Source organism: Salmo salar, unplaced genomic scaffold, assembly GCF_905237065.1.
Source record: "Salmo salar unplaced genomic scaffold, Ssal_v3.1, whole genome shotgun sequence".
Taxonomy (NCBI): Eukaryota; Metazoa; Chordata; class Actinopteri; order Salmoniformes; family Salmonidae; genus Salmo; species Salmo salar.
The window spans coordinates 219,709-246,979 of record NW_025547587.1 but is presented as its reverse complement, the minus strand read 5'-3'; the positions used below and the strand labels follow the sequence as shown (position 1 = coordinate 246,979).

The window sequence follows — 27,271 nt, the reverse complement described above, 5'->3', positions numbered from 1 at the left end:
AGCATGGTGGTGGCAGCATCATGCTGTGGGGATGTTTTTCAGTGGTAGGGACTGGGAGACTAGTCAGGAAAGATGAACGGAGCAAAGTACAGAGAGATCCTTGGACTTGAACCCGATCAAACATCTCTGGAGAGACCTGAAAATAGCTGTGTCCAACCTGACAGAGCTTGAGAGGATCTGCAGAGAAGAATGGGAGAAAATCCCCAAATACAGGTGTGCCAAACTTGTAGCTTCATACCCAAGAAAACTCGAGGCTGTAATCACTGCCAAAGGTGCTTCAACAAAGTACTGAGTAAAGCGTCTGAATACTTGTGTATATGTGATAGTTCAGGGTTTTGCTAAAATTTCTTAAAACCTGTTTTTGCTTTGTCATTATGGGGAAATTGTTTGTAGATTGATGAGGGGGAAAAAAAAAAAATGAATCCATTTTAGAATTAGCCTGTAACGAAATGTGGAAAAAGGTCTGAATACTTTCCGAATCTACTGCAGCTCGTGGTTTGTTTTCCATCTAAGATCTGTGTAAAAAATGTAGTATTGGGGTCCAAACAGACCTGGTGTTGTGGGGGGTGCTCCGGATCCCTCCCTCCTCTACGGTGGCCTGCGGGGGCCAAGAGTGCTGCTTCTGGACACCGCGCCCACCACTCTGGGAGGGTCCTTTAGCCTGGGAGACAGACGGGGTTGCCGACGGCGTTGAAGGCTTCCCTGACTTCCTCCCTCTTCCCCTGCCCTCACAATCTGTAGAGAGAGAGAGAGAGAGAGAGGAAAGAGTTGGGGAGTGTTCAACAACAGAACAGAGCTCATTCTAAAACAAATATATTCCAGAACACAAGAGATCGATCAAAGACTGATTGTTCTCGAATGCAGAGCAGGAAAAGGTTATTCAAGAATACTGTTGGGAAGAAGCAAGAGGTTTCATAGAGTAGTGGCTAGGAGACATGCGTAAGGCCCTTACCAGTGATTAGGGGGCTAGGGGACAGTTGTAGGGTCCTTACCAGAGTTTGGAGCAGAGCCGTTGTTCAGTCTCTTTCCGTCTCGGGCCACCGTGCTCCAGGACAACGTCTCATCTGTGGGAGGGCGTAGATTCCAGAGGGACACAGTGTGTCTGGACAAACACACAAATTAATATTATATAATAAATAAAAAGAGTAAATAAATAAATAAGAGTAAATAAATAGAAAGAGTAAATCAGAGAACAAAGATAATATAAAAGGAGAGAGATGACCTACTTCTTGCCTAGTTCCTCTATGAAGACAGTGACGGGCCCGTTGTTAGGCGACACTTCCTGGATGTAGGCGCCATAGTAACGTCCACCGTTGTCAAGGCGAACCTAGAGGGGGCGGGACAGAACTACACTATCAGAGAGCATCCACACAAAAACACTCAGTGGAGAGAAGACCTCACACACACACACACACACACACACACACTGTACCTTGCACTTGTCTCCCACTGTATATTGCATTCCAGCGGCGATGCAGAAATCCAGCTTCTGCTGAGCTGAAACAGGAAGAAACTAAGTTATAAACGGGTGATCAAAATCACCATGACAACACCACAGGTACCAAGGTTATTATAGTAAATGACAACTGAAACTAAAATAAAAAAAAATACAACTGAAAAAAAAACTATTAATCCCCCCCCCAAAAATGAAACTTTTGTATTTGACAGCATAACATTTTTTTTTTTTAAAGCTGGAGTGATGAATCACGCTTCTAACATCTGGCAGTGCGACGGACAAATCTGGGTTTGGCGGATGCCAGGAGAACGCTACCTGCCCCAATGCATATTGCCAACTGTAAAGTTTGGTGGAGGAGGAATCATAGTCTGGTTCCCCCAGACTAGCTGTATGGACAAAGTGCTTTCTATATCCCTTAGTGTCCATGTCATCTAAAAGACTGAAATACTTCTTTGATGTAATTGATGGGAATTGGATTAAAATGATGCATCTTAAAAAAAATTTACCTCTCTTGGACTTGACCCAGACATCGTACTCAGTGTTTCTGTAGAGGAAGGGGTTGAGAGAACGTCTGACCCTGTTGGAGAAGTGTGGACCTCCTCGACCCTGAAAACACACAGCAATACACAACCAGGGATGTGACAAATGGACAATTCTGCTTAACGTTTAAACTGCCATAAAAAATTTTTTATTATAATAATAATAATAATAATTAAAACGATAAGAAAGAAAGGATTCAATTCAGAATAATGGTCCAATTAGCGTGACATGAACACAGTTTATTAGGTTCACCCATCTAGTACTGGGGCTTACCCCCCCCCTTTGCCTCCAGAACAGCCTGAAATCTAACGCAGTCATATACTTTTGAAAGCGCTGGACCAACTGTGCCCCCGCCTCATGGGGCTTCCGGTCACGGCCAGCTGTGACACAGCCTGGGATCAAACCCGGGTCTGTAGTGACGCCTCAACGCGATGTAGTGCCTTACGCTGGCTAGGATATTCTAAAAGGACAGACCGAAGACTGAACACACACTGGCATCGTCAGCGAAAAGAAAGAGTAGCCAGCTGCATTGGGACTAGAATTTTTTTGTGGGGACGGGGGGGACGGACGGACGGACGGTTGTGAAAATTTTTCCGTTAGGGATTTTTTGAAACGTTCAGGATTCCAAAATTAACATAACCGTTAATTACAAATCAATAACCAATAAACAGAGAGAGATCAATAACTGAGAGAAAAGAGAAAGAAGCCTACTCTACTGTGTGTGTGTGTGTCCTATAGTTACCTTAACGGGGAGTCCCCTGTGGGCTGCAGGTCCAGCTGGTCCATCCTGGCTCCTATGGATAACAACAACAAACCTTATATTCAGACCAGGGTTTCCGTGGCGACGGACATTTAATAAATTTAGCATTTTTAACTTACTGAACATTTAAAGAAATTTACCAGACCAATATGCTGATTAGATAATATAGTAAATCATTAAGATTTACAATATGGTAATTCACATTAACAGAACATGCAAATTGACGACGCAACGATGTGCAGTCCTTAAGAAAATTCTGATAAAAAAAATAATAACTGTCCACATCTGTACTGAACAAAAATATAAAAACGCAACATGTAAAGTGTTGTTCCCATGTTTCATGAGCTGAACTATCACATCTCAGAAATGTTCCATATGAACAAAAAGCTTATTGTTTTTCTCCAATTTCATGCACAAATTTGTTTACATCCCTGTTGGTGAGAATTTCTCCTTTGCCAAGATAATCCATCCACCTGACTGGTGTGTTATATCAAGAAGCTGATTTAACAGCATGATGATTACACAGGTGCACCTTGTGCTGGGGGACAATAAAAGGTCACTCTGAAATGTGAATTTTTGTCACAACACAATGCTACAGATGTCTCAAGTTGAGGGAGCGTGCAGTTGGCATGCTGACTGCAGGAATATCCACCAGAGCTGTTGCCAGATAATTTAATGTTAATTTCTCTACCATAAGCCGCCGCCAACATCGTTTTAGAGAATTTGTCAGTCCGTCCAACCGGCCTCACAACCACATGTAACCACGCCAGTCCAGGACCTCCACATCCGGCTTCTTCAACTGCGGCAACTGCGGCCAGCCACCCGGACAGCTGATGAAATTGTGGGTTTGCAAAACCCAAAAAAATTATTCAGTTTTTGAATAATTTCTTTGATTTTGCAAACCCACAGTTTCATCAGCTGTCCGGGTGACTGGTTTCTGATCCACACCCCTACCTTTATTTTTTAGGTATCTGTGACCAACAGATGCATATCTGTATTCCCAGTCATGTGAAATCCATAGATTAGGACCTAATTCATTTGTTTCAATTGACTGATTTCCTTACGGACTGTAACTCAGTAAAATCTTATGAAATTGTTGCATGTTGAGTTTATATTATTGTTCATTGTAGTTTCCCTAAGCAAACAAGACGAGTAACGAACCACAAAATCACTAGCCAACATGTTAATCCACTATAGTCAGGAACAGCAGAATCACTAGCCAACATGTTAATCTACTATAGTAAGGAGCAGCAGAATCACTAGCCAACATGTTAATCTACTATAGTCAGGAACAGCAGAATCACTAGCCCACATGTTAATCTACTATAGTCAGGAACAGCAGAATCACTAGTCCACATGTTAATCTACTATAGTCAGGAACAGCAGAATCACTAGCCAACATGTTAATCTACTATAGTAAGGAGCAGCAGAATCACTAGCCAACATGTTAATCTACTATAGTCAGGAACAGCAGAATCACTAGCCCACATGTTAATCTACTATAGTCAGGAACAGCAGAATCACTAGCCAACATGTTAATCTACTATCCCCCTAGTCAGGAACAGCAGAATCACTAGCCAACATGTTAATCTACTATAGTCAGGAACAGCAGAATCACTAGCCAACATGTTAATCTACTATCCCCCTAGTCAGGAACAGCAGAATCACTAGCCAACATGTTAATCTACTATAGTCAGGAACAGCAGACTCACTAGTCCACATGTTAATCTACTATAGTCAGGAACAGCAGAATCACTAGCCCACATGTTAATCTACTATAGTCAGGAGCAGCAGAATCACTAGCCAACATGTCAATCTACTATAGTCAGGAACAGCAGAATCACTAGCCAACATGTTAATCTACTATCCCCCTAGTCAGGAACAGCAGAATCACTAGCCAACATGTTAATCTACTATAGTCAGGAACAGCAGAATCACTAGCCAACATGTTAATCTACTATAGTCAGGAACAGCAGAATCACTAGCCAACATGTCAATCTACTATCCCCCTAGTAAGGAACAGCAGAATCACTAGCCAACATGTTAATCTACTATAGTAAGGAGCAGCAGAATCACTAGCCAACATGTCAATCTACTATAGTCAGGAACAGCAGACTCACTAGTCCACATGTTAATCTACTATAGTAAGGAACAGCAGAATCACTAGCCAACATGTTAATCTACTATAGTCAGGAGCAGCAAAATCACAAGCCAACAAGTTAATCTACTATAGTAAGGAACAGCAAAATCACTAGCGAACATGTTAGTCTACTATAGTCAGGAACAGCAGAATCACTAGCCAACATGTTAATCTGCTATAGTCAGGAACAGCAGAATCACTAGCCAACATGTTAATCTACTATAGTAAGGAGCAGCAGAATCACTAGCCAACATGTCAATCTACTATCCCCAAAGAAAGAAAGTTGATCTATCTGTCCAAACAGACTCTGGGACAGTTGTGGGACGATAGATCTCAAAATCATACAATCAGAAGGCCTAAGCTACATGATTTTGAATTTTTTAAGCCTGATGCAAGAGATCATAACATATAGATTAAAACATTTTAATAAACTATTATAAAAGCGCAAAATGTTAGTTCCATAATGCAATTAGCAGGAAAAACACCGTTGTCAAAAAGGGCATCGTGCGAACGGTTTCATGTGACAGAGAAGAAAAAAAAATAATTGGGTTAGAAAGAGGGGAGCTCTAATATGCAACAACTAGCGTGGGTCGTTAATATGACGTTTGGTGGACTCAACATTTTACCGAGGAATAAATAGGATCATTATATTACCACTGGGTACGATGGTACATGTGATAGATTTCATTAAATCTATGACGCGTGGATGTTTCTGTCATTGAAATCTGTGTGTCTAAGTCAAAACATCTTATTTTGACATCAGCACCAGGTGGCTTTATAGCAGCAACCAACTAGTACAGGTTTTAAACATGGTAAATACACCTGTACCCATAGAGCCTCTAATCCATTCAACATTAAGTCCTGACGTTGTTTTACTGGAATATGAATCTGGATGTAAACTGCAACTCCACCCCCCCCCAGATCTATTTCTGTCCCTCCTGAACATATTGTCTCCATGTTTAGAGATCTCAGCTTCTTCAAACGAAGACTCCAAGTGAGTCTCTGATATTATCAATACATTAATATTGTTTGACTGCACTAGACAGCATATATTTAATGAATTTTGTTCCTTTAAAAACTGCATATATTTTAGTGATCAATTAACAAGACCTTTCTTTGGTAGATAAACAGTATGTATATGTCCAGACATGAATCAGCAGTCAGAGAGAGATAAGTCAGTGTGTGTGTGTGGCTAGAATTACTTGTCTGTCTTTTAAGTCGTTGCAGTATATCTGATATTTGTCTCAAACGCTGACCAGGTCTCCCTCTCGAAAAATACATTTTTATCTCAATGAAATTTAGCAAAAAAGGTACATGGACAACGAAAGAACGCTGATATAATTCCCTCCATGGATATGTTCTGTTTTTCCACTTGGCTACTTTGAAAGCAAAGCAAAAAAGACATGCCTTATAATATGTAGTTAAAATGTTCCAGGTCAAAGTAAATGTTTTTCAGAAAATGCACACTGCCTCCAGCTCATTGCAGAGTGGTGTGAGAGAGGCCCTGAGGAAGCCTGCCTTCCGTTGCCAATGCACTTGCTGTTTGATATTCTGTAGCGGCAGCCATCACCCCCTCCGACAGAGCCTTCGAGAGGAAAATCTATCTGTATGCTGTACGCCTACGATAAGATACATAAAATATACTGTAGAGGAGCCAGTTTAATTTCACTAACTTATGCAAATTAACCTATAGACCAATAAGCATGACCAGTCAAATGTATTTCCATCAGTGTAGAGGCTTGTAAAGCCTCGTGTCAGTCAGTGTAGAGGCTTGTAAAGCCTCGTGTCAGTCAGTGTAGAGGCTTGTAAAGCCTCGTGTCAGTCAGTCTAGAGGCTTGTAAAGCCTCGTGTCAGTCAGTGTAGAGGCTTGTAAAGCCTCGTGTCAGTCAGTGTAGAGGCTTGTAAAGCCTCGTGTCAGTCAGTGTAGAGGCTTGTAAAGCCTCGTGTCAGTCAGTGTAGAGGCTGTACAGCCTCGTGTCAGTCAGTGTAGAGGCTTGTAAAGCCTCGTGTCAGTCAGTGTAGAGGCTTGTAAAGCCTCGTGTCAGTCAGTGTAGAGGCTTATAAAGCCTCGTGTCAGTCAGTGTAGAGGCTTATAAGGCCTCGTGTCAGTCAGTGTAGAGGCTGTAAAGCCTCGTGTCAGTCAGTGTAGAGGCTTGTAAAGCCTCGTGTCAGTCAGTGTAGAGGCTGTAAGCCTCGTGTCAGTCAGTGTAGAGGCTTGTAAAGCCTCGTGTCAGTCAGTGTAGAAAATGTAAAGCCTCGTGTCAGTCAGTGTAGAGGCTATACAGCCTCGTGTCAGTCAGTGTAGAGGCTGTAAAGCATTATGTCAGTCAGTTAAGAGGCTAATAAACAAAATGCCAATTTTATTTCTCGGCTTTTCAATAATTGTATTATTTTTGTATTATTGTTTATTTAATATACTTTTATTTTTATTTATAATTAATTTCAAAAATATATTTTTTATCGTTGCCAAAAGTCAGCTATTACTGGCTGACGGAAACCAAGATTTCCATCTAATGGTTAAACAGGGATTGTTCATCCACATTACATATCGGTTTCCTTTCCCGGCGAGCCGTATATGGTCACGGTATGACCCGGCGAGCCGTATATGGTCACGGTATGACCCGGCGAGCCGTATATGGTCACGGTATGACCCGGCGAGCCGTATATGGTCACGGTATGACAGCAACCCATGCTTTTGTTTTGTTTACCTGGCCACCGTTTCAAATGCAAACATTATAGCATTTGTGGCACAATTTCAATGCAAGTCAATGGTAACCATATTAACATTTTCATGTTTCATGTCCAAATCACCCCCCCCCATCTAAAAAAAAAAAGATCTAAAAATGGATTGTATCAATGAAGTTAAATCTGAATCATTTTGGACATGAAACATTGAATTGCTCATATAGCTACTCTATTGACTTGCATTGGGTTAGGTTCTGTTCCCAGAGTTGTTCCTACCAGAGAGCGTCCTCTCCCTCCAGGTCCGACTCGTCGCTGCTACGACACTGCTCATTGTCCGGGTCGTCTTCCAGAAGGTCGTTACCACGGTTACCAGCGCCGCCCTTCAGACAGGGAGCGACCGCGGAACGGTCCGTGCCGCACACACGCTCATAGAGGAGCTCGTACAGGACGGCTGCAGAGAGAGAGTAGGACACACACACACACACACACACACACACACGGGGACAGACAGCGACACGGGGACAGACAGCGACACGGGGACAGACAGCGACACGGGGACAGACAGCGACACGGGGACAGACAGCGACACGGGGACAGACAGCGACACGGGGACAGACAGCGACACGGGGACAGACAGCGACACGGGGACAGACAGCGACACGGGGACATGTTATTCTGTTTGATAGATAAACCTTTGCCCCCAACATATATTTCATGGCATGTAGTCCAGAATTTCCATTGATAGGAAGGTTGAACTATACGTATAAGCATGGTAGCCTGGTTACAGATCTGTGGTCATTGACCATATAGGAGTTGGCAATACAGCACAACCAGCTAATAGCACAGAGCAATACTGGTGAAATGACTCATCTGAACTCACACTGGCAGACAGAGGGCAGTGTTCTTCACAAGAGACGGTATGAACTGAGGGGGTTCCATTAACCTCGCACAAGCTACCTTTGTACGCATGTTTTTGCACAGGCTGAATGTTTAAAAAAAAAAAAACAATTTAAATCGCATTTGATTTGGAAATCAGGCTACCCCCCAGGCATGACCCAGGTGACTCGCTCTGTAGACGATTCTGTGTTTTCACATGCAAACGTGATTGCTTTTGGTTTTAAAAAAAATAATAATAAAAAAATGCTTTTATCTGCCTTTCTAATGAAAACTAGTTTGAAAATTCAAACATATCTGGACGATGTAACCATGGTACCTGGTTGACTACGTGACTGAGCAGCACAGATTCCTGTTCCATTTGAGAAGGGCGCCGCTCCCTTCCCACTTTCACCCAATGACATATCGGGCCAGATTAATCTAACCCCTTCCCTGTGTGTGTGTGTGTGTGTGTTAACTCACACTGGCAGAGGGCAGCATTCTTCACATGAGCTACGGGGTAGACACTGTCGTAATGGTTCCCGTTCAGGAAGCACAGACGCACCTAATGGACACAAACACAAAAGGTTTGCCTCGGGTCAAAAGTAGTTGAGCGCAATAGGAATCAGGATGCCACGGTGTTGTAACAGGGGCGGTGCGTTTGTTTTACCTTGTCATCAAAGCCGTTTTCAGTGATTCGAACAGGACGTTTACCAGGAGTCTGGAAGATGATGAAATCTCTCCTGGAACAACAATGCATTTAGAGAACATAGACCAAGCTTTAGTCTCAGTAAATAACTACTAACATATAAACAAACAAACAAACAAACGATGAAAATTCTTACTTGTACATCAGAGCCAGTGCACATATCTCCACCTCTCCCACCCAGTGCTGCAAAAAAAATAATTATAGGAATCAGCGACACACTAAGAAATGCCTAAAGTACAGGAAATAATATTGTTTGGAGTTACAGTGATGTGTTTCGACACTGATAACCATTTTACCTGAGGGTCCTCAAGTTTTATTAAGTACTCCTCGAAGTCTCCTTCTATAAACTGGAGGAGAGAGATAAAGAGAGGGAGGAGAGCAGTAGAGATAGAGAGAGAGAGAGAATGTCACTTCTAGCCAATATAATATAACGCAGTTGTTTCAAGTCGTTAGTCGTTTTGAGGCCTTCCTATTAACTAGCTCCCTACCGCCTCATAGTTGTCCTTGTTGTTCTTTAGATACTGCACACAGGTGGCACGGACTTTGGTATGCAGGCTTTGACAGTGTAACACCTAAAAAAAAAAAAAAAAACACACGAAAACCCAGTCAAAAAATAAATAATAATAATAGTACACTAAACTAGCTAGAAACCTACAGGCTTGACAAACTAGCTAGCGGGCTAACATAACTACCAAGACTAGACCAACACACTGATTGACTAGCTGGTTTGGTTAGCTACCTTAGCTAGTTACCGTAGCTAGCTAACTATCTCGTTTAAGAAAAATAAACTACCAAAAATTCCCCTGGACCAAGTTGCAAAAGTTGCCATTGTTTTTTTAATTAGTTGAGATTCAAGTTAAGAATATTTTTGCTATATATATATATATATATATATATATATAAATGCTATTTGTATGGACTTTTAACGTGAGGATGAGTAGGTGGGAAGAAAAAAACACATCTATGTATTGAAAACACGTGTATGGAAAGAGAGGATGAGTTTCATCTTGGAAATGGCTACGAAGCTATAAACAAGCTAGCTCGAAAGCTAAAACAAATTAGCCGTGTTGACTTTTTTCATTTTTCTACTTGGATTTATCATATGATTAATAAAAAAAACGTTTAACTTTCCACTTTACCTGTTCAGCTACAGCTCGAAATAGACATGATCCATCTTTGGCGATTTTTTTCCGGTGAAAACCGATTGATTTTAGATATTCATCCATACATTTTTCCACACTTTTTTCGTCGTTACTTTGCTGCATGTTTGGTTTACATCCGTCCATAGTTGACTTTAAGCTTGTTTTTTGTTTTGTTTGTTTGTTTGTTGTGTTTCGTTTTGTCTCGATGTCGTTGAGTCTTGAAAGTCTCGCTAGAGGCACTCGTTCTCGTCAGTTTAGTTAGCTTTCTAGCTAGCTAACAATATAAAACGTTATCCATTTCGGCCCTGAGAAATGAAACCAGGAAACAATCTATGACAATTTGACTACAGTTTTTTTTTTGGTTTCTGGAGGAAGAAGAGGGAAGAAAAAAAAAATGAAGCGTCAAGCTTTCGTTTTCACCAAAACATTCCTTTATAACCTTATCTCATTATTTTGTTTTTCCAGCACTGTCGACTAAAGCTAACGTGTGTTTGTTGTTAGCTTGATTAGCTCGCTATCTAAGTACAATTCAATAAATGACATAGCTAACATGCATTCATACAAATAACTAAAGAAATACCTTGTATGTGTGTATATATATATATATATATATATATTTCTTTTTTTAATCCACGATTGTTTGACAGCCTCTGTCGCTGTCCCACCTCTCACTGAAGTTTGGTAACTCGACTGGCCGATGGGAGTTGTAGGCAACACGCCCCTCCTGTGCGTAAGGCATAGTGCCAAGAGAACTACATTACCCTTCTGGCACCACACACACACACACACACACACACACACACACACACACACACACACAGAGATTCTCTTCTCTTTTTTCCCCAAACAAACTGTAACAAAAAGTAACAAAATTAATAGAGGAAAAAGGTCTACAAAACAGAATATAAACATTTTATTTGTAAGGTTGTTTGTGATTTGTGGTGAATTATCTCTCAACATTTTTCAACACTAGCAACTACTTAATTAACAAGATATAATATATATATATATTTATTTATTTCTTTTTTTTTCTCTTCCATTTAACACATTCTCAATAGGAGTTGTACCAGAGGAGATCGGTGGAAACTATCATTTGGTTATATTTCTATATTTTCTGACATGTTTATTATAATATTAGGCCTATTTGTTGTTATTTATAAATTATACAAATATATATATATTTTAAATGTCAGAGAGAATGGAAAACCTTATACGATAACCCTATGATATAACCTTATATATAATATATAATGTATATGTGGGTGTTTTTGCCCCGCCTGCTCCGCAGTGCTCTCACCGGGAGGGCGTTTTGCCAGTGGTTCAGCTTTACCGTGACGCTAGAGTCCGACAGCGGGAGAAGAGGAGTCCGGGGCTGTTTTGGAGCGCTTTAAAACAAAAATAACGTCTGTTAAAGCACGGTAATGTAAATGCTTCCTGTAATTTAAATACATATAAACAACAGTCCTATGTTTTTCCGAAGAAATGGTTTGTTTAATTCGCTTGTTCGAAGCTCAAACTAGAGTAAGAGTTATTTTACGATTCCAGAGTCGTCCAACTTTTCGCTCTATTGTCGTTCTCATCCAGACAAGACTATCACCAAAGCGTGTAGGCCTATCTGATCATAAACCGTTTTTTATAAGTTACAGATATATTTTATCTATTTAGAATCGGTTAAACGATGAACATTATTATTTTTAAGACCCCGTTTTCTCTCCCTGTAGAAATAACAGTCGTATGTAGTTAGAAACGGATTTTTATTTTTATTTGTTATGATTTCTCCTTGTAGCAATGATCACATCAAAATACCACTGGAATGACTGACAGGCCATATCTCTGTCTGTAGCCCTAGTCGGTTGAAAGTGCTCTCAAACCTGCCAACCTACAGGCCTGCCTCCTTGTCGTTCATAAACAATGTAGCTTCGTTCTGCACAAGGCGGGATAGGAGAGTGTCCCTAGGGGGGAGGCAAAGCCAGGATTGCGGTTGCAACATAACACTCTCTCCCCTGGCCCTCCACATCTCACCGCTCCACGGTCGTCCGTGCCTGGAGACATTGATTTTTTTCCAGCTGTCTATCCTGCAGATAGAAGCAGGGAAATGTGCTGTATCTTATGCGGTAGTGGATGGAGCATCAGGCAGGCCAGACAGTGAAATGAGAAGGATAGTTTACAGCTAGCCGATTCTTTCAGATCTAGGACGGGTTAGTTTGAGAGTTAAGCTGCTGTGCTGTCTGTCCAATTCTGACCGAACTGCCTGTCTCTCTCTCTCTCTCTCTCTCTCTCTCTCTCTCTCTCTCTCTGTTGTGCTGCCTGTCTCTCTCTCTCTCTCTCTCTCTTCTCTCTCTCTCTCTCTCTCTGGTGTGCTGCCTGTCTCTCTCTCTCTCTGGTGTGCTGCCTGTCTCTCTCTCTCTCTGGTGTGCTGCCTGTCTCTCTCTCTCTCTGGTGTGCTGCCTGTCTCTCTCTCTCTCTGGTGTGCTGCCTGTCTCTCTCTCTCTCTGTGCTGCCTGTCTCTCTCTCTCTCTGTGTGCTGCCTGCTCTCTCTCTCTCTCTGGTGTGCTGCCTGTCTCTCTCTCTCTCTCTCTCTGGTGTGCTGCCTGTCTCTCTCTCTCTCTCTCTTGGTGTGCTGCCTGTCTCTCTCTCTCTCTCTCCTGGTGTGCTGCCTGTCTCTCTCTCTCTCTCTGGTGTGCTGCCTGTCTCTCTCTCTCTCTCGGTGCGCTGCCCGTCTCTCTCTCTCTGGTCGCTGCCCGTCTCTCTCTCTCTCTGCTCTCTCTCTCTCTCTCTCTCTCTCTCTCTCTCTCTCTCTCTCTCTCTCTCTCTGGTGCGCTGCCCGTCTCTCTCTCTCTCTCTCGCTCTCTCTCTCTCTCTCTGTCTCTCCCTCTCTCTCTCTCTCTGGTGCGCTGCCTCGCTCTCTCTCTCTCTCTGGTGCGCTGCCCGTCTCTCTCTCTCTCTCTGGTGCGCTGCCCGTCTCTCTCTCTCTCTCTGGTGCGCTGCCCGTCTCTCTCTCTCTCTCTGGTGCGCTGCCCGTCTCTCTCTCTCTCTGGTGCGCTGCCCGTCTCTCTCTCTCTCTGGTGCGCTGCCCGTCTCTCTCTCTCTCTGGTGCGCTGCCCGTCTCTCTCTCTCTCTGGTGCGCTGCCCGTCTCTCTCTCTCTCTGGTGCGCTGCCCGTCTCTCTCTCTCTGGTGCGCTGCCCGTCTCTCTCTCTCTGGTGCGCTGCCCGTCTCTCTCTCTCTGGTGCGCTGCCCGTCTCTCTCTCTCTGGTGCGCTGCCCGTCTCTCTCTCTCTGGTGCGCTGCCCGTCTCTCTCTCTCTGGTGCGCTGCCCGTCTCTCTCTCTCTCTCTCTCTCTCTCTCTCTCTCTCTCTCTCTGGTGCGCTGCCTGTCTCTCTCTCTCTCTGGTGCGCTGCCTGTCTCTCCGTCGTACTGTCTGTCTCTTGTTCTCAGGTGTGCTGTCTGTCTCTCTGTCTCTCTCAGGTGTGCTGCCTGTCTCTCCGTCGTACTGTCTGTCTCTCTTTCTCAGGTGTACTGCCTGTCGTACTGTCTGTCTCTCTTTCTCAGGTGTGCTGTCTCTCTCTCGCAGGTGTGCTGTAAGGAGTGACCACCTGATCTGGTCCTACGACTGCCCAACACAACAACACAACTGGCCAACCTAAATCCCTCCATGCATTAACACTCTACAGGCCAGAGGCTAGCTAGGGCACAACAACACGGAGGGTGATCCACTCCACACTACTTAGTGTGCATCTGTGTGTGTGTCTGAGAGGGAGATACTGAGTATCTGTGTGTGTGAGCACCATCCCCGTGTGTGTGTGTGAGCACCGTCCCCGTGTGTGTGTGTGAGCACCATCCCCGTGTGTGTGTGTGAGCACCGTCCCCGTGTATTAGCGCGTACACCTGTATTTGAGGATATTCTCCCAGAGGCCCCGCCTTTACCTACGTCGTCATCAAGATGAACGTGACGTCGCTTTTCTCCTTCACCAGCCCAGCGGTGAAGAGGCTGCTGGGATGGAAACAGGGGGATGAAGAGGAGAAGTGGGCGGAGAAGGCTGTGGACGCCCTGGTGAAGAAACTGAAGAAGAGGAAGGGAACGATGGAGGATCTGGAGAAGGCTCTCAGCTGCCCCGGACAACCCAGTGAGTGGTCGCGTGTTGTGTGTGTGTGTGTGTGTGTGTGTGTGTGTGTGTGTGTGTGTGTGTGTGTGTGTGTGTGTGTGTGTGTGTGTGTGTGTGTGTGTGTGTGTGTGTGTGTGTGTGTGTGTGTCTAAATCCTCTCCCCTCTCCCACCAGGTAAGTGTGTGACCATCCCTCGGTCGCTGGACGGTCGTCTCCAGGTATCCCATCGTAAAGGCCTTCCCCACGTCATCTACTGCAGAGTGTGGAGGTGGCCCGACCTACAGTCTCATCACGAACTCAAGGCCTTGGAGTGCTGCCAATTCCCCTTCACAGCCAAACACAAAGATGTCTGTATCAACCCCTACCACTACAAGAGAGTGGACAGTCCTAGTGAGTATACTCTGACCCCTAGTGAGGTTACGCTGCCCCCCTAGTGAGTATACGCTGCCCCCCTAGTGAGGTTACTCTGCCCCCCTAGTGAGGTTACTCTGCCCCCCTAGTGAGGTTACGCTGCCCCCCCTAGTGAGGTTACGCTGCCCCCCCTAGTGAGGTTACGCTGCCCCCCCTAGTGAGGTTACGCTGCCCCCCTAGTGAGGTTACGCTGCCCCCCCTAGTGAGGTTACGCTGCCCCCCTAGTGAGGTTACGCTGCCCCCCTAGTGAGGTTACGCTGCCCCCCTAGTGAGGTTACGCTGCCCCCCTAGTGAGGTTACGCTGCCCCCCCTAGTGAGGTTACGCTGCCCCCCTAGTGAGGTTACGCTGCCCCCCTAGTGAGGTTACGCTGCCCCCCCTAGTGAGGTTACGCTGCCCCCCCTAGTGAGGTTACGCTGCCCCCCCTAGTGAGGTTACGCTGCCCCCCTAGTGAGGTTACGCTGCCCCCCTAGTGAGGTTACGCTGCCCCCCTAGTGAGGTTACTCTGCCCCCCTAGTGAGGTTACTCTGACCCCTACCACTACAAGAGAGTGGACAGCCCTAGTGAGTATACTGCAGGAGGGGGTGTGGTGGTATACTGCAGGAGGGGGTGTGGTGGTATACTGCAGGAGGGGGTGTGGTGGTATACTGCAGGAGGGGGTGTGGTGGTATACTGCAGGAGGGGGTGTGGTGGTATACTGCAGGAGGGGGTGGACCTCGCTTTGAGCACGGGGGTGTTGTCATGCTGAAACAGGAAAGGGACCTTCCCCAAACTGTTGGTTTGTGGCCTCACTACCGAGCGGATGCCAGTAGAATGCTACCTGCCCCAATGAAAAGTGCCAACTGTAAAGTTTGGTGGAGGAGGAAACTTTATAGTTGCCACTTTTCATTGGGGCAGGTAGCGTCCTCCTCGCCTCCGCCAAACCCATATTAGTCCATCGGACTGCCAGATGGTGAAGCGTGATTCATCAATCCAGACAACGCGTTTCCACTGCTCTAGAGTCCAATGGCGGTGACCTTTACATCACTCCAGCATGATCTTAGGCTTGTGTTTGGCTGCTTGGCCATGGAAACCCATTTCATGAAGCTCCCAATGAACAGTTGTTGTGCTGACGTTGCTTCCAGAGACAGTTTGGAACTCGGTAGTGAGTGTTGCAACCGAGGACAGACTATTTTTATGCTCTACGCGACGGTCCCGTTCTGTGAGCTTGTGTGGCCTACCACTTCGCGGCTGAGCCGTTGTTGCTCCTAAACGTTTCCACTTCACAATAACAGCACTTACAGTTGACCGTGGCAGCTCTAGCAAGGCAGAAATTTGACGAACTGACTTGTTGGAAAGGTGGCATCCTATGACTGTCATATTGAAAGTCACTGAGCTCTTCAGTAAGGCCATTCTACTGCCAATGTTTGTCTATGGAGATTGCATGGCTGTGTGCTCGATTTTATACACATGTCAGCAACGGGTGTGGCTGAAATAGCCAAAGCCACTAATTTGAAGCGGTGTCCACATACTTTTGTGTGTATATATAGTGTACCACGGCTAAGGGCTGTTCTTACCCACGATGCAACTCAGAGTGCCTGGATACAGCCATTAGCCGTGGTATATTGGCCACATACCACAAACCCCTAAGGTGCCTTATTGCTATTATAAAATTAGTTGCCAACATAATTAGAGCAGTAAAAATAAATGTTTTTGTCATACCCTGTGGTATACAGTCTGATATACCACCGCTTTCAGCCAATCAGCATTCAGAGCTCGAACAACCCAGTTTATAATAACAAGTATACTATCTGAAATTGACCTCTACAAGGTTTTAGCTGTATGGAAATAGCACCAACTTGCCTTATTGATAGGAGACTGACACCTTCCAACTCCCCCTTTCTCCCCCTTCTCCCTCCTGTCCCCCTCTCTGCCCTCTCTCCCTTTCTCTCTCCCCTTTCTCTCCCTTCCCTTTCTCTCCTCCCTCTCTCTCCCCTCTCTCCCTCTCTCTCCCTCTCCCTCTCTCCCTCTCCTCTCTCCCCTTTCTCTCCCTCTCTCTCCCCTCTCTCCCTCTCTGTCCCTTTGTCCCCCTCTCTCCCCTCCTTCTCCCTCCCTCTCTCCCCTCTCTCCCCTTTCTCTCCCCTTTCTCTCTCCCTCTCTCTCTCCCTTTCTCTCCCCCTCTCCCCTCCTCAGTGCTGCCCCCTGTCCTGGTCTCGAGGAACAGCGACCTCACAGCGAGGCCGGGGATGCAGCCCCGTTACCATGGCGCCATCGACCAGAATGAGCCTCTCATGCCCCACAATGCCACTTTCCCAGAATCCTTCCCTCCAGGCGGGGGCGGCAACGGAGGGTTGGCGTTCCCTTGTTCCCCTGGCAACAGCTTCCCCAGTTCGCCCGGCAGTGGGTCCAGCAGTATCTCCGCGTTTCCCCACTCCCCTCTTAGCTCCGACCCAGACAGCCCCTTCCACGTCCCGGGTAAGACTGGTCCCGAGCTGGCTCACCTCTGGAGCGCTCTCTTTCTTTCTTCCTCTTTCCTCCCTCTCTCTCCTCTCTTTCCGCCCTCTCTTTCCGCCCTCTCTCTCTCCTCTCTCTTTCCGCCCTCTCTCTCTCTCTCTCTCCGCTCTCTCTCTCTCCTCTCTCTTCCCTCTCTCTCTCTCTCTCTCTTTCCGCCCTCTCTCTCTCTCTCTCTTTCCGCCCTCTCTCTCTCTCTCCTCTCTCTTTCCGCCCTCTCTCTCTCTCCTCTCTCTTTCCGCCCTCTCTCTCTCTCCTCTCTCTTTCCGCCCTCTCTCTCTTTCCGCCCTCTCTCTCTCTCCTCTCTCTTTCCGCCCTCTCGCTCTCTCCTCTCTTTCCGCCCTCTCTCTCCCTCTCTCTCTCTCTCTCTCTCCTCTCTCTCCGCCCTCTCTCTCTCTCTCTCTCTCTTTCCGCCTCTCTCTCCTCCTTCCACCTCTCTCTCTCTCTCTCTCTCTCCCTCTCTCCTCTCTCTTTCCGCCCTCTCTCTCTCTCTCTCTCTCTCTCTCCTCTCTTTCCACCCTCTCTCTCTCTCTCTCTCTCTCCTCTCTTTCTCCTCTCATCTCTGCAGCTTACCTGGAGCGTCTTACTCTATATGAGCTGTGTTCAATTAGGTTTCTATACCATAGGTTGTTGTTGGCTAATAAATGGTGTGTTGTAACACAGCTGACACCCCGCCCCCAGCCTACATGCCTCCAGATGATTGTCTGACTCAGGACTGCTCCCAGCCAATGGAAACCAACCTCCTCGCCATGCCAACCGGCCTGGATACCAACAACAGGCCAGGTAACCACAGAAACGCAGTATGCCCATAGACGTTAATATCCTCTCTTCTCTCTCCCTCTCTCCTCTTCTCTCTCCCTCTCTCTTCTTCTCTCTCCCTCTCTCTTCTTCTCTCTCCCTCTCTTCTCTCTCTCTTCTTCTCTCTCCCTCTCTCTTCTTCTCTCTCGCTCTCTCCTCTTCTCTCTCCTTCCTCTTCTCTCTAGACGTCCAGCCAGTAGCCTACGAGGAACCTAAACACTGGTGTTCTATACTGTACTATGATCTGAATAACCTCCTCTCTCTCTATCTCTCTCTCTCTCTAGACGTCCAGCCAGTAGCCTACGAGGAACCAAAACACTGGTGTTCTATAGTGTACTATGAGCTGAATAACCGCGTGGGAGAGGCGTACCTGGCGTCAGACTCCAGTGTTCTGGTCGACGGCTTCACCGACCCGTCCAATAACCGCAACCGCTTCTGCCTCGGCCTGCTGTCTAACGTCAACCGCAACTCGACCATAGAGAACACACGCAGGCACATCGGCAAAGGTGAGACTCAAGGGTTTAGCTTTAGACATATTGGTGAGACTGTGGCTGAGAGTCTGCTATGGTAACAGGGAAGACTTTCCACTAGAATGTTGGAACGTTGGGGGGGGGACTTGCTTCCGTTCAGCCACGAGATTCTATTCTATTCCATTCTACTAAGTCCCTAGCCTAGTGATGTTGGGCACTGATGTTTGGGGGGCGATTAGACCTGGTTCCCAGTCGGCGTTCCAATTCATCCTAAAGGTGTTTGAGGTCAAAGCTTTGTTTTGTTATTTTCCTCCAGAAATCCCCAAATAGTTTTGACAGCCTTTGTTTTGTTTTTTTTGTAAGCTTTTAAATTATATCAAGCTCAACCGTTTATCTTTTTTTCCAGTGATGAAGACATCTCTCATGGTGTGGTGGGGTAAAGGGTCAACTTTGACCACCTTTTTATCTCTTGAGATATTGTACAATGATAGATAATAGACTAAGCTGTAGCAGCAGCGTATGTGGAGCAGTAGCAGCGTGTGCGTGTTGGGGTGTTCAGTGTGTGTGTGTGTGTGGCGTCAGTGTGTGTCTGTGTGTTGGGGTGTAAGTACAGTGTCTTCAGGAAGTATTCACACCCCTTGACTTTTTCCACATGTTGTTGTGTTACAACCTGAATTTAAAATGGATTACATTTATATTTGTTTTGTCAGTGGCCTAAATAATGTGAAAGTGGAATTATGTTTTTCGAAATTTTTACATTTAGATTAATATTGTAAAAAGATGACACTGAATATCCCTTTGATCATGGTGAAGTTACTAATTACACTTTGGATGGTGAATCAATACACCCAGTGACTACAAAGATACAGGCGTCCTTCCTAACTCAGTTGCCGGAGAGGAAGGAAACCACTCATGGATTTCACCATGAGGCCAATGGTGACTTTAAAACATTTATGATGGCTGTGATAGGAGAAAACTGAGGATGGATCAACAACATTGTAGTTACTGCACAATACTAACCTAAATGACAGAGTGAAAAGAAGGAAGCCTGTACAGAATAATAATATTGTCCTGAATACAAAGTGTTATGTTTGGGGAAAATCCAATCCATTATTGAGTACCATTCTTCATATTTTCAAGCATAGTGGTGGCTGTATCATGTTATGGGTATGCTTGTAATCGTTAAGAACTGGGGAGTTTTTCAGGATAAAAAGAAACGGAACACAGCTTTAAGCACAGGCAAAATCCTAGGAGGAAAACCTGGTTCAGTCTGCTTTCCACCAGACACTGGGAGATGAATTCACCTTTCAGCAGGACAATTACCTAAAAGACAAGGCCAAATCTACACCGTAGTTGCAAACCAAGATGACTGTGGATGTTCCTGAGTGGCTGAGTTACAGCTTTGACATAAATCTGCTTGAAAATCTACGGCAAGACCTGAAAATGGTTGTCTAGCAATGATCAACAACCAATTTGACAGAGCTTGAAGAATTTTGAAAACAGTAATGGGAATACGTTGTACAATCCAGGTGTAGAAAGCTCATTAGAGACTTACCCAGAAAGACTCACAGCTCTTAGAGACTTACCCAGAATGACTCACAGCTCTTAGAGACTTACCCAGAATGACTCACAGCTCATTAGAGACTTACCCAGAAAGACTCACAGCTCTTAGAGACTTACCCAGAAAGGCACAGCTGTAATAGCTGCCTAAGATGATTCTAACATGTATTGACTCAGGGGTGTAAATACTTACATTGCTGTGAAAAAGTATTTGTCCCCTTTCTGATTTTTCTCTATTTTTGATACAAAATGTTATCAGCTCTTTAACCAAAACCTGATATTAGATAAAGGGAACCTGACTTTACAAATGCCAAAAAGAAAATGGATACTTTATTTAATTAACAAAGTTATGCAAAACCCAATTCCCCTGTGTGGAAAAAGTAATTTCCCCCTTACACTCAATAACTGGTTGTTCCACCTTTTACCTGCAATGACTGCAACCAAACACTTCCTGTAGTTGTTGATCAGTCTCTCACGTCGCTGTGGAGGAATTCTGACCCGCTCTTCCATACAGAACTGCTTTAACTGTGACATCATTCAAGTTCTGCCACAACAACTCAATTGTGATTAGGTCTTTGACTAAGGCTTCTATTAAGGCAAGTCGTCCAGGTCCTGAGGCAGCAAAGCATCCCCAAAAACCATCACACTACCACTACTATGCTTGACCGTTGGTACGAGGTTCTTACTGTGGAATGCAGTGTTTGGTTTTCGCCAGACATAATGGGACCCATCTCGTCTAAAAAGTTGACTCAAGTTTACCAAAAAAGCACCTGGAAGCTCCGGGGTGATCATCAAGACTCGGGGAAGAATATGGACGGATGATTCAAAGGTATAACGTTTTGCATAGAAATACCAACGAGATCCCATGTCCTATTTCAGCCACGAAGCAAAAAAATAAATGTCCCCTTTTTTTAGGATCCTGTCTTTCAAAGATCATTTGTAAAAATACAAATAACTTCACAGATCTTCATTGTAAAGGGTTTAAACACTGTTTCCCCATGCTTGTTCAATGAACCATACATTTTTTTATCAACATGCATGAAAACTTAGAACACTAAAGAGGCCTTTCTACTGACTCTGAAAAACAACAAAAGAAAGATGCCCAGGGTCCCTGCTCACCTGCGTGAACGTGCCTTAGGCATGATGCAGATGTGGCCAGGGCAATAAATTGCAATGTCTGTACTGTGAGACACCTAAGACAGCGCTACAGGGAGACAGGACGGATAGCTGATCATCCTCGCAGTGGCAGACCACGTGTAACAACACCTGCACAGGATCGGTACATCAGAACATCACACCTGCGGGACAGGTACAGGATGGCAACAACAACTGCCCGAGTTACACCAGGAATGTACAATCCCTCCATCAGTGCTCAGACTGTCCGCAATAGGCTGAGAGAGGCTGGACTGAGGGCTTGTAGGCCTGTTGTAAGGCAGGTCCTCACCAGACATCACCGGCAACAACGTCGCCTATGGGCACAAACCCACCGTCGCTGGACCAGACAGGACTGGCAGAAAGTGCTCTTCACTGACGAGTCGCGGTTTTGTCTCACCAGGGGTGATGGTCGGATTCTCGTTTATCATCGAAGAAATGAGCGTTACACCGAGGCCTGTACTCTGGAGAGGGATCGATTTGGAGGTGGAGGGTCCGTCATGGTCTGAGGCGGTGTGTCACAGCATCATCGGACTGAGCTTGTCATTGCAGGCAATCTCAACGCTGTGCGTTACAGGGAAGACATCCTCCTCCCTCATGTGGTACCCTTCCTGCAGGCTCATCCTGACATAACCCTCCAGCATGACAATGCCACCAGCCATACTGCTCGTTCTGTGCGTGACTTCCTGCAAGACAGGAATGTCAGTGTTCTGCCATGGCCAGTGAAGAGCCCGAATCTCAATCCCTTTGAGCACGTCTGGGACCTGTTGGATCGGAGGGTGAGGGCTAGGGCCATTCCCCCAGAAATGTCCGGGAACTTGCAGGTGCCTTGGTGGAAGAGTGGGGTAACATCTCACAGCAAGAACTGGCAAATCTGGTGCAGTCAATGAGGAGGAGATGTACTGCAGTACTTAATGCAGCTGGTGGCCACACCAGATACTGACTGTTACTTTTGATTTTGACCCCCCCTTTGTTCAGGGACACATTATTCCATTTCCGTTAGTCACATGTCTGTGGAACTTGTTCAGTTTATGTCTCAGTTGTTGAATGTTGTTATGTTCATGCAAATATTTACACATGTTTAAGTTTGCTGAAAATAAACGCAGTTGACAGTGAGAGGATGTTTTATTTTTTTTGCTGAGTTTATTATATTACAGTTCTTCAGGTCCCGTTGATAGGATAGTGTAACAGCGCTCATCTAGGTTGTTCGCCAATAGAAAATGGCAGTCTGTTGTAGTCTCGTCAGGTTGCCAGCTCACCTCTTTCACAGCCACTTCCTCTTTGGAGTCCCGGGGATCAGGGCCGGAGTAATGCCCAGAGCTGCCGACTCATTGAAGTACATTTTTTGGGCAAAAATCGAAGTTAGTGATTTGCTGTTCTGATGTCCAGAGGTTGTTTTTGGTCATAGGAGACATTTATGCATAAAAAAAAAACACAAGTTAATAGAATTGGAGAGGAGCCTGTAAGACTTTTTCTCTCCACTGCAGCATCATCTTTCTCTTTCCCCCTCTCCTCTCCCCAGGTGTCCATCTCTATCTCCCCCTCTTCCCCCCCTCCTCTCCCCAGGTGTCCATCTCTATCTCCCCCTCTTCCCCCCCTCCTCTCCCCAGGTGTCCATCTCTATCTCCCCCTCTTCTCCTCGCCCCAGGTGTCCACCTCTTCCCCCCCTCCTCTCCCCAGGTGTCCATCTCTCTCTCCCCCCTCCTCTCCCCAGGTGTCCATCTCTCTCTTCCCTCCTCCTCTCCCCAGGTGTCCATCTCTCTCTTCCCTCCTCCTCTCCCCAGGTGTCCATCCCCCCCTCCTCTCCCCAGGTGTCCATCTCTCTCTTCCCCCCCTCCTCTCCCCAGGTGTCCATCTCTACTATGTAGGAGGTGAGGTGTCTGAGTGACACCAGTACCTTCGTTCAGAGTCCTAACTCCCTCCTCTCCCCAGGTGTCCACCTGTACTATGTAGGAGGTGAGGTGTATGCAGAGTGTCTGAGTGACACCAGTATCTTCGTTCAGAGCCGTAACTGTAACTACCATCATGGTTTCCACCCCACCACGGTGTGTAAGATCCCTGGTGGCTGCAGTCTGAAGATCTTTAACAACCAGGTAGGTAGACGGGTTACACACACAGACAACGACCGGAAGGTTCCAATTCTACCCCTCTCTATGTCTTTCAGAGGGGAATATTATAGAATTATATACCCCACCGGTCAAAAGCTTTAGAACACCTACTCATTCAAGGGTTTTTCTTTATTTTTTACTATTTTCTATTCTTATATTGGCTCAAGCGTACCTTGTCACAACACAGCTGATTGGCTCAAACGCATTAAGAAGGAAAGAAATTCCACAAATTAACTTAACTTGACACACCTGTTAATTGAAATTCATTCCAGGTGACTACCTCATGCAGCTGGTTGAGAGAATGCCAAGAGTGTGCAAAGATGTCATCAAGGCAAAGGGTGGCTACTTTGAAGAATCTCAAATATAAAATATTTTTTTTATTTGTTTTACACTTATTTTGGTTACTACATGATTCCATGTGTGTTATTTCATAGTTTTGACGTCTTCACTATTATTCTACACTGTAGAAATTTGTAAAAATAAAGAAAAACCCTTGAATGAGTAGGTGTGTTCAAACTTTTGACTGGTAACTGTGTATATACTTTATATAGAATAAGGCAGAAGACACGTTTCTGTTGCACAGCCTTGTAAAATGATATTCTTCTTCGCCAGGAATTTGCCCAGCTACTGGCCCAGTCAGTGAACCATGGCTTTGAGGCTGTTTACGAGCTCACCAAGATGTGTACCATTCGGATGAGCTTCGTCAAGGTAAACGTGGGGTCAGGAGAGGGGGGTTAAGGGTTACAGGTGGGCGATGTGTACCATTCGGATGAGCTTCGTCAAGGTAAACGTGGGGTCAGGGGGTTGTGGGGTGATTCTTACTAGCTTTGGGCATTTGAAATGATTTAACATAAAAATAGACTTCAGGAAAGGCAGTGCACTCCACTTGTTTCAGCGCAGATGGGTGGGGGAGGGGCGCAAGAAGAGCAGGGGCCAGTGTGTCTGACAGGAGGAAGAGAAGCCAAACTGAGCAGAGTGTGTCTGACAGGAGGAAGAGAAGCCAAACTGAGCAGGGGCCAGTTATCTGTCATCTGGTACTCCCTGTATATAGCTCCACATTGATCTGGTACTTCCTGTATATAGCTCCACATTGATCTGGTACTCCCTGTATATAGCTCCACATTGATCTGGTACTCCCCTGTATATAGCTCCACATTGATCTGGTACTTCCTGTATATAGCTCCACATTGATCTGGTACTTCCTGTATATAGCTCCACATTGATCTGGTACTCCCTGTATATAGCTCCACATTGATCTGGTACTCCCTGTATATAGCTCCACATTGATCTGGTACTTCCTGTATATAGCTCCACATTGATCTGGTACTTCCTGTATATAGCTCCACATTGATCTGGTACTTCCTGTATATAGCTCCACATTGATCTGGTACTCCCTGTATATAGCTCCACATTGATCTGGTACTCCCTGTATATAGCTCCACATTGATCTGGTACTCCCTGTATATAGCTCCACATTGATCTGGTACTCCCTGTATATAGCTCCACATTGATTTGGTACTTCCTGTATATAGCTCCACATTGATCTGGTACTTCCTGTATATAGCTCCATTCTTGTGTATTTTGTATTGTTTAACTCGGCATCGTTGGGAAGGGCTCATTAAGCAAGCATTTCATGGTAAAGTCTACACCCGTTGTATTCGGCACATGTGACAAATAAAATTAGATTTGCAGGGTCAGGGGAGCGGTTAAGAGTTAACAGGTGGCCTACGAGCTCGTCCCGTTCTCTAGTCTTGCTGTCTCTGAATGCTCAATCCTGCAAGTTTTCAGTAGGGTTGTGTTGTGCAGTGTGTACCATCTAATCGTGTGTTCCTCTTCCTCTCCCAGGGTTGGGGTGCAGAGTACCATCGCCAGGACGTAACCAGCACCCCCTGCTGGATAGAGGTGCACCTGCATGGCCCTCTACAGTGGCTGGACAAAGTCCTCACACAGATGGGCTCTCCCCATAACCCCATCTCCTCCGTGTCCTAACACACACACACACACACACACAGCCTCTCGTCGTCGGAAGTTATATGGGCTGCGGTGTGTAGCGAGCAGACAGAGGGAGAGAGATGCCAAGGCATCTCCACTACAGCCAAGACTAGCTAGCTTGTAGCAGCCACAATGTTATTCATCATCCCATATTACAATACCTAAATTGACTGGAGTAGCCTAGAGAAGCTAGCAAGCTATGGATAATTTGGCTAATTGAGGCCACATGCTACGATTTCTCCCCAACCCCATTCAGATGAGAAAACATCAGCCTATCTGGTGGTTACTCCAACCCCATTTTGCCAACTTTGAGTTCCCATATATTATTCCATCTTGAATTAGTGAACTCACTCCACTTGCGTCACATTGAGCCTCTTTGATTGGCCAACAGAGAGAGAGAGATATCTATATATATATATAACAACAAGCTACACAGTAAAGGCTACCGTCTTTTTATGGGACCACGTCATAAAAACTACCTTGAAATGTTTGTTTTATTACATGAATAATCTGAAATTTCATGGTATATCCTTGTATGTAATAATGTCACATGGATAATTTAATTTACCATGACCAAGCTGGACAATCAGGACTGAGGGATTATCTGGCCTCAATCGGGACCGAGACATCATCTGTGATCGGCTAGCTCTGCCTGGACTCAATCGGGACCGAGACATCTGTGATCGGCTAGCTCTGCCTGGCCTCAATCGGGACCGAGACATCATCCGTGATCGGCTAGCTCTGCCTGGCCTCAATCGGGACCGAGACATCATCCGTGATCGGCTAGCTCTGCCTGGCCTCAATCGGGACCGAGACATCATCTGTGATCGGCTAGCTCTGCCTGGCCTCAATCGGGACCGAGACATCATCCGTGATCGGCTAGCTCTGCCTGGCCTCAATCGGGACCGAGACATCATCCGTGATCGGCTAGCTCTGCCTGGCCTCAATCGGGACCGAGACATCATCCGTGATCGGCTAGCTCTGCCTGGCCAGGCCAGCACAATCGTGTAATCTTTTCTCAATCGAATTTTCACAACTCCTACGTCCTCTCGCCTCCTTTGTAAAAGGTCAAAGGGTAATCAAAAGGCGTCGAGGAGAGGGAACATGGGACGAAAATGCGCTTGTATGAAATGAGACTTCTAGTCCACTCGCATGTCATCAGGAAAATGACTTGGATCCCCAATTCAAATATGTAAAGTGATCAGAACAAATGATGTTAGTTGTGCAGTAAATGTTGTAGATTAAAATTATAAGTAGTATATTGTTTTTAAACGGATGCATGTTTTTCTCCTGTGGGGGGGGGGGCATGGTTGATTTTCAAAACTCTTTTCTGTGAAGGAGTTAGTTTAGGACACACATGACTATCCTCGACAGTCTTCCGTTCGCCTGCTAACGAATTGACGACATCTCCTTGACTACCTATTGGTTTCTGGGTCACGGAGGAGAGAGGGTGGAGGATGGACTTTTGACCGAATGAGAAAAGACCGTTACCGTCGCTCAGACGGACTAATCCTCACTAGAAAAGACCCTTATCAGCGCATTTGCCTTACCCACCTTTATATTGAGGCTGTGTCCCAAATGGAATACTGTTCCCTTTTTATAGTGCACTACTTTAACCCCATGGACCCTAACCCCATGGACCCTAACCCCATGGGCCCTAACCCCATGGACCCTGGTCAATAGTAGTGGACTATAAATGTAAGAAGGGTGTCATTTGGTTGTTGTGTCACTACAGTAGTATATGTTTGTATCCCAAATGGACCCCTATTCCCTAATATAGTGCAGTATCTTGGACCAGGGTAGGGCACTATGTAGGAAATAGGGGGACATATTAGAAGGTGATTGAGAAACTTTGACGTAAAACAATAAAAATGTTTTAATGTA

At 45.6% G+C, this 27,271-nt stretch overlaps 2 protein-coding genes across 7 annotated transcripts in view; one reads left to right on the top strand and one right to left on the bottom strand.

Annotated features, from left to right (window-relative positions):
• Positions 1-11,005, bottom strand: part of otud4 (OTU deubiquitinase 4) — a 33,346-nt gene extending 22,341 nt beyond the window's left edge. The window contains 14 exon segments of the mRNA XM_045711369.1: positions 552-735; positions 993-1,102; positions 1,227-1,327; positions 1,433-1,497; positions 1,963-2,062; positions 2,739-2,790; positions 7,858-8,032; positions 8,938-9,019; positions 9,125-9,197; positions 9,300-9,346; positions 9,460-9,510; positions 9,652-9,735; positions 10,303-10,670; positions 10,886-11,005. Coding sequence (XP_045567325.1) covers positions 552-735; positions 993-1,102; positions 1,227-1,327; positions 1,433-1,497; positions 1,963-2,062; positions 2,739-2,790; positions 7,858-8,032; positions 8,938-9,019; positions 9,125-9,197; positions 9,300-9,346; positions 9,460-9,510; positions 9,652-9,735; positions 10,303-10,449 — 1,271 coding nt within the window. The 5' untranslated portion in view covers positions 10,450-10,670; positions 10,886-11,005.
• A 580-nt stretch (positions 11,006-11,585) lies between these two features.
• Positions 11,586-27,271, top strand: LOC106578197 (mothers against decapentaplegic homolog 1). 6 transcript variants are annotated; one of them, XM_045711385.1, is made up of 11 exons: positions 11,586-11,723; positions 13,741-13,770; positions 13,877-14,010; positions 14,278-14,429; positions 14,583-14,798; positions 16,990-17,271; positions 17,971-18,090; positions 18,390-18,611; positions 23,220-23,380; positions 24,008-24,103; positions 25,241-27,271. In XM_045711385.1, the coding sequence occupies exons 4-11, from the start codon at positions 14,387-14,389 to the stop codon at positions 25,382-25,384; spliced, it is 1,284 nt and encodes a 427-aa protein (XP_045567341.1). In that variant the 5' UTR covers positions 11,586-11,723; positions 13,741-13,770; positions 13,877-14,010; positions 14,278-14,386; the 3' UTR covers positions 25,385-27,271. The 6 variants fall into 6 exon arrangements, with proteins under 6 accessions (XP_045567341.1, XP_014012309.1, XP_045567339.1 ...); XM_014156834.2 differs by lacking the exon at positions 13,741-13,770; XM_045711383.1 differs by having other exon boundaries at positions 13,877-14,429.

Coding starts and splice junctions, on each gene's coding strand:
- LOC106578197 (XM_045711382.1), top strand. CDS start 14,246: ATGAACGTGACGTCGCTTTTCTCCTTCACCAGCCCAGCGGTGAAGAGG. Junction 18,091..18,389: donor GGATACCAACAACAGGCCAG/GTAACCACAGAA, acceptor CTCTCTCTCTAG/ACGTCCAGCCAGTAGCCTAC. Junction 18,612..23,219: donor ACGCAGGCACATCGGCAAAG/GTGAGACTCAAG, acceptor TCCTCTCCCCAG/GTGTCCACCTGTACTATGTA.